The sequence below is a fragment of the Pteronotus mesoamericanus genome, unplaced genomic scaffold, assembly GCF_021234165.1.
Source record: "Pteronotus mesoamericanus isolate MK-2021 breed Mesoamerican mustached bat unplaced genomic scaffold, CSHL_Meso_final contig_56, whole genome shotgun sequence".
Lineage (NCBI taxonomy): Eukaryota > Metazoa > Chordata > Mammalia > Chiroptera > Mormoopidae > Pteronotus > Pteronotus mesoamericanus.
In genome coordinates this window covers 12,218,792-12,226,064 of record NW_026555201.1, presented here as the reverse complement: position 1 = coordinate 12,226,064, position 7,273 = coordinate 12,218,792, and the positions used below count along the sequence as shown (strand labels likewise).

Sequence of the window (7,273 nt, the reverse complement as noted above, 5' to 3'; positions counted from 1 at the left end):
TTCTTAAGGGGGAGGGGTAACACATTGTTAGTTTCCCTAGAACTTTATGAAGGAAACTTTAGTTGAACTGAGAAACTTGGCTACAATTACACATCCCTTTATCTCCAATACCAGCTGCTATAGGTATAGAGATAAATGGGTCAGGATCTTGGTCTTTCAGACAGAAAATATCAAACAGGGAAGAAAGAAAAATCAGTGTTATGAAGGATGGCAATTTCTTCCACCAGGTGTTTCACCCGGTAGGGAAGGTGTGAAAGAATATTCCAAGAAGAAGGAACAGCATGCATAGGTGCATAAAATACCAAGGTCTATTCCAGTCCTGTGAAATAGTTTTATGATTAGGGAGTCAGGGAGTGGAGGCTGCCTAGGGCGAAGGGAGCAGGGAGAGCGCTGGGAGATGAGCAGTGGTCTGCTTGCCGTGTGCCTCAAGTGTCACTCTGCGGAGTCTGACATTTACCAGGTAGGTAACAGGAAAAAGTTTTAGCTTAGTTTTTAATCAGGGGAATTACATGATCTATAAGTATTTTACTAAGAGAATTAGGGAAATAAAAAGAGAAAATTCTAGAGTACCGAGAGAAAAATTCTAGAGTGCTAGGGCAAATAGGAAGGACAAGAAACTGACAGAGATACTAATTATGATACTATTAAAATGGTTCACATGCCCTGGCTAGTGTGCTCAGTCGATTGAGTGGTGGCCTGTGAACCAAAAGGTTACAGGTTCAATTCCCACTCAGGGCACATGCCTGGGTTGTGGACCAAGTTCCCCAGTTGGGAGTGTGCAGGAAGCAACCAATTGAATTATCTCTCACATGTTGATCTTTCTTTCCCTCTCTTTCTTCCTCCCTTTTTCCCTCTCTAAGAAGTAAATAAATAAAATCTTTTAAAAAATGGTTCACATAAGAGATGAGAAAAAGCTGAATAATGACAGTGGTAAAAGAATGAGGTGGAGGAAACAGATTTGAAGGACATTTAGAAGCTCAACAGATTGTGTGAAGTGATTAGATATGAGACGAGAAAGAAAAAATGCAAAATGACTACAGTATTTAGCTTGGGAAAACGTGTCTTATATCAAACTTTTGATATAGAAGAGTAGGAATATTCTGATAAAGAGGAGTAGAGGGTAGGAATATAGAGGAATGAACTGTTTCATATAGACTTTGAATTGCACTGGGGAGTCTAGTACACAGAGTACTTTTCCTGTAAAAATGCATCCATTGATTTTTGTGCCTCAGAGGTCAATAATGATTTGAACTAAAGATTGTATTCTTTTTTTAAAGGAGATTCAGCATCTACGAAAAAACAATTCCAAACTGAAATTTGGTAGGTACCGACTGAATGCATGCTTGTCAACAAAACAGTAATTTAATCTGTGTATTTCTTTTGGTAAATAATTATTTTTGGGGCTATGAATTCATTTGATTTTTCATTTGGTCAAAAACTCTTTTTTTAGCCATGGATAATCCTATATACACTAATATCTCAGTGGAAATTTCAAAGATTTCCATTTTCTAGGAGGAAACAGTACAGAACCTCCACAATTTTAGTGATTTAAATATTAAGCAATTATTTTTTGAATTAGTTCTAAATTTGGCCTTAACACAAAATATTATTGCTGCCAATACGTTAAAAACATACTATATTTATAGTCCAGTAGTGGAATTATTTCAAAAGCATCTTTGTATGTCAGTAAATATTAGAAAAATATTCTTTTAACTATTCAAACTTTTTAAAAGTTCAAGCTTGCTTATTGTATAGAACTTAACAATGATTTTAAAGAATTATTTTTTCCAAAAATCTTTTTGAAGTTCAGGGTTCTTTTATTTCAAGGAAAAAACTCTCCTCTTTTGAGAGGCAGGATGTGGAGACTAGCATGACCCAAACTGTTTACACAAAAGCAGTCCACACCTCCCTAATTAGGTCAGGGAATTTTGCTTTTACCTGCAACAGCTGCCTTCTATTAGTACTGGAAACAAACTGTACAATCTATGGTCACTGAACTATGACCACCTTCTTGTTTTGAATTTTTTTGTCCAAAAGATCAGGAATCCAGAAATTGAGTCGGTGGTGAGGGAGGAGCTTTGCTAGACATAACTGAACAGAGGATGGAAGTGTGAGGGGGAACCAAAAATAACCGGAATTACCTTCTGGAGGGTGGGCCCCTTGTAGCACAGGCTTCCCTCCGCTAGGTGAGTGTTCTAGGAACCCATCTGTATCAGTGTAGCACCTGGTGGTGTTGTGAGAGGCTGCATTCAGTTTTAGTGAATTTTTTTTGAAGACTCTTTCGAGGCGTTTGCCCATTTCATGTTGGGTGATGTATGAGCGCACCTGCCCACACCCGTGCTAGGTGTTCAGCGGTCTTTGACCAAAAATGGCATGACCCCCATGTCCCGCCCTCCCTGTTCACCTAATCTCATCCCCCTCAGCTTTTTTTTTGTTTGTTTGTTTCCCTGGATGAAAAAAGCTGTCAAAGGGAAACCTTTTGCTGATGTGGAAAAGGTGAAACAAAAAACGGCAGAAGCACTAAAAAACATCAAAATCAAGGTGTTCAAAAACTGTTTTGAGCAGTGGGAAAAACATTTCAGTAGGTGTATTGCATCGATTGGGGAGTACTTTGAGGTGACTGAAGTTTAAACATGTCAGAATAAATACGCAATTTTTTTATAAACAAATCCCAGCTCTTGTTGGGTCCCCCCTCTACGGTATCCGCCTTAAAACTAAACTGAACTATCAAAAAGGCTATATGTGATAAAATGAACTCAATAAGCGTAGTCAGAGAGTGACTCCTGATCATTTTTTCCTCTTACATCATAAAGAAATAAAGATAAAGGCTGAAAGGTCTTATGATAGGCAGGGGAGCCTCTCCCTCTCTACCACCCCCAACTGCTCTGGATTTATGGCGGCTCCATGAAATTGTTTTGAAATAAATTTAGAGACGTTGGAAGGCAGGTACATGTCATGGTTGTTACCACTATCCTGGGGTTAACGATAAAAGGTTCCTATGTCTAAGCCCTCAGATTTGGCAGATTTCTAAATGCATTTTATTTCATCTGAAAGAAGTTTTGCATTCTTAAGAAAATGCAGATCAAAACTGAGTTGAGACACAATGTCCCTTTATCTCAGAAAGAAACAATCTCATTTCCTTCCCTATAGTTGAAATAGAGGGCAAGCAAAGCAGGCTGTGGTTTCTGAAACCTAACAACCTGCTATCGCTGTGCCATTCTCTCCCAGGTTCAGTGCCACTCCCTAAACCCGATATCTGTTTACTTTGGAGGAGGCAGTTTTTGAGAAAGGATCATAAATATCCTGGCCCAGTGCCCCAGAAGCCATGACAAGCAAAAGGACATGCTCGTCTCCAGATAGCCCTTGAGATATTTAAATGTTCGGGTTAATTTTTTGTCCACTTTAATAACTAGATTACCCCCCCACCCCCCCTCCCCACTTCTTTGCTTTCTATTTCTGCTCTAAAGCCTTGGGCACAGAAATCTCTGCAGGCAAATTACTCCAGAGCACATTGCAGGACAATCCTGTAACGAACAGTTAAATTCACAGCATCTGGATTCCTGATCCTTTGCCGACATGGCAGGTGTGAGTGGCTGTGTAAAATATTCTATGTTTATCTTCAACTTCTTGTTCTGGGTAAGTGTTTTTCTTTTAATTATCAATTTTATGCAAGAAAGGGGATCTTGATATAAATATCATAAACGAGAACAGACTCTGCACTAGAGAAATAGGAGGAGGAGAAAAATGTATTTTCCATTTACTTGTTTGGATTTGTTTGTTCTTTCTTTGGTTATTTCGGTAATTGAAAAGGAGCCAGTGTCTCGAAAAAGTGCACCTCAGGATCTGTGAGGATAAACATTTTATAAATGTTTTGATATTGTTGCAAAACAGTCACAGAGGAAAAAATACCCCTTAATTAAAGGACAATTATTCTTAGTTGTATATCGTGCAGGCCTCCCTAGTTTTAGGACCCCGTGGGAAAATTCCTATCTGATTCCATCCGGATGGAGCCGGAGTCCCTGAGTCCTAACCTTTACATCTGGGTTTGAAACAGGTGGATGGTGGGGTGTCAAAAGATAAAGATCTGAGAGGTGGATTATCTTCAGAGACCCGAAGAAGAAACAATGGTTCATAAAGAGGTTGAGAGGGAAACAGTAAAAGCATATTCATTGTGAAAAGATTAAACTAAGCTACTAGGTTTGTATCAGCAATTAAAAGTGAGGATTTTGATGTGTCATCACCGCACCTTTTGATCAACAGGTCCTGTATTTTAACAAGTTCTTGTGTTTCCCTTAAAAGCCTGTTAACATAAGACATAGCAAATAAATTGATAAATGGAACCTAACACTGGAAAATGGAAAAATAAGATCTGGACATACAATAAGGTAAAGGGCAGGCAGGGATGTTGGAAAACTGACATTATTATTTTTAGTATATGTGGGGCAATTTTAGATTGTTTAAAAGGAAAAATCATTTTGTATACTGATTTAAAACTGGCTTATGCAGTAGAAGCAGGAGAGACTTATGGTTTAATTTCTTACCTGGTTGCCTCTAGTAAATAGGTAGCTGGTATCTAAATATTGGTAAATTTCTGTTCTATTAAAATAATTATGTACATAATTAAACATAACTACAAGAATACAGTCTTAGTGTATAACATGACTTTCCATTCAGTGTCTAGTAGCCCTAATGAGTACAGGTGATATGTGGGTGAAAGGAGTAAATAGATAAAATAAAATAAAATTAAATAAAATATAAAATAAAATAAAATAAAGAAGGTCTGTCCTTTGTATTTTCTCTTTTCTCTAGAAAACCAGGCCACCTTTGCAAATATTAAATGAAGCTCATGAATATATGCCATTTTACTAAAGTTAGTTCTGATAAATTTCTTCCCTTGAATAGTTAAAATTGGTTCAACATTGAGAGTAGAATATAAACAAAGAAATGCCTGTGTACTTTGGTTGATTTTGATTTTGGCTTTTTATTGTGGAGAACTTGAAACACTGACAGGACAGGACGGGCAGCTGGCCCCATCGTCCGGCCGGGTAGCCATGAATCCATGGTCAGCCCTGCCCTACACATACTCTCCTCCACCGTCCCCGCTCCACATTGTTTTGAAGCAAATCTAGGATATATCATTTCATCTGTAAATATTTCAGTGTATATCTCTAAAAGATAATTCTTCTTTAAAAATGTGACCACGTTGTCATTATCATACTAAAAACTTATTAAGAATTTCTTACTGGACTATCAAATATCCAATCCAGGGCTCAGATTTCCCATTGCCTCATAAATGTTCCTGTTTACATCAGAATCCAACTGAGGCCCACACATTAATGTATCTTATGTCAATTTTCATCTTTAGGCTATCCCTCCATCTTTCTCTCTCTCTCTTTTTTTTTATGTACTGGTGCATGTTGTCACAATTTTCACAGTCTAGATTTTGCTATTTTCATACCTATGGTATCATTTTACATGTTCCCCCATCTTCTGTATTTTCTCTGATTTAGTAGTCGCATCTGGCAACTTGAAAAGTTTCAGGTTATCCTTTCTGGCCGACACAACTGCTCTATGAATGATACTGTGTTCTTTCATCAGGAAGCACATGATATCTGACCATATCGCTTTTTATGATGTTTGTAACCACTGATGCTCAAGAACCTAAATCCTTAGTTGCTTAAGAATTTCAAATCAATGATACTCCATTTCTATTATTTTTTTCCTTTATTTATTGACTATACTACTATCAATAAGGAGAAATTCATCATTTACTGATTGGGTACCAGTGGTACCCAGTTTTTATTTTCAGGGGCAGCATAAATGTTTCTTACTCTTTAGTTAGCATATTTCAAAATGAAGAGTTAAGTTTTTGGTATCATACAATAGTGGTAAGCAGGTATTTCTTTAAATATGCTATGAAATAATAAATTTAAATGCTATCAGAGTTCATTCTCATTGGTGTGCAATTTATTCCATCTTTGGCCAGTAGGAGCATCTTTGGCTCCTGAGTTCTTTTGACATGATCCTAAGAACTTTGATAACTTCTTCACTCTCTGGTATGACAAGCTGTTTCAGGCTCACTTCCCTATTTCTTGCCCCAGATTTGGACTCAGCCACTTCTCCAAAAAGTCCTGATACCCTTTTTGAAAAACTTTTGTCTTTTATATTACAGAATATATGTAGCCCATTTAGACAAACCGGTCTGAATATGCTAATAAATTCATAGCTCATATTTTAATAACATGTCCCAAAGTACCCAAACCAGTAGCAATCCTCATTATGAAATTATAAAACAGTTAAAATACAACATACAAAGTGAATATATCAGACATCAGTGTTTCATTAAGTAGGTGACCAGGAATTTGGAATAGATCTGAGTTGTAAACCACAATGATAAGTCTAAGAAATGAGTAGATTTAGCATTATTTAAGATTGGAGTTCAAAGAGTTTTACATATCTGTGTCATGCTGTTCCTCGATGTTGCTATTGCTTTTCTGGGAAACTCTATTTTATGGTTTCCATGATCTCTTTGGTGTTCTGATAATGAAAACAAAATCTGATGCTGGAGATTTTGGTTAAATATGTCTAACAACTTCTCTGGGCTAAAATCCTTTTTCTTATCATTAGCACAGTGGTGGGATCTACAATCTCTGTGTCAGCCTCTTGAAATGCAGTCTTTGGGCAACAGCAACAGTTGTAAAAACAAATAACTTCTCAGCCAACAGGCAACACCTTTTTATTCAAAATCTAGACAGCAGGAGTAGGCTCTGAGGTTAGGGAGCTGTTCCTCTTTCTACTCTTCCCTCTACCCACAACCCAGAGTTCTCAGAATTTTACAATCCTTCATAGGAAATTAGCAATTTGTCACATTTCTAATGTTTACTTAAGCAAAATTTTAACGGTCCCACTGATGTGGTTTTCTTGTAGATATCCATGACCTTATGTTTTTAAATGCATTCCTTCTGGTGTAACTTGAAAAACTAAGCCTTTGCAAAGTAGGGCCAGATGTTGAAATATCTGTAAGATATGCATATGGTCATTTAAGTTAAACATATCAGTTTCTTTTGTGAGAGAACTTGAGATATGCTACATAAATATTCAGTGATTTCCATTTGTTAGAATTAGTAATTGAAGAAAAACATATGAAAGTGAATATCACTTCTAATCACTCATGCTAGAGGTTGATGCAAGTTAGAGTGAATTGGAGATGCTGTAGATAATAGGTAAATTATGGGTACAAACCCCTATGTCTCTGAGTCTTGTGTCAGAACAG

The 7,273-nt window shown here is 37.0% G+C and overlaps 1 protein-coding gene across 1 annotated transcript in view; it reads left to right on the top strand.

Moving 5' to 3' along the window:
* Positions 1-3,449: 3,449 nt before the first annotated feature.
* The window catches only part of TSPAN8 (tetraspanin 8), a 29,789-nt gene continuing 25,965 nt past the window's right edge, over positions 3,450-7,273 (top strand). The window contains exon 1 of the mRNA XM_054580110.1: positions 3,450-3,636. Within this exon, the coding sequence (XP_054436085.1) occupies positions 3,577-3,636 (60 nt within the window). The 5' untranslated portion in view covers positions 3,450-3,576. The remainder of the gene's footprint in view (positions 3,637-7,273) is intronic.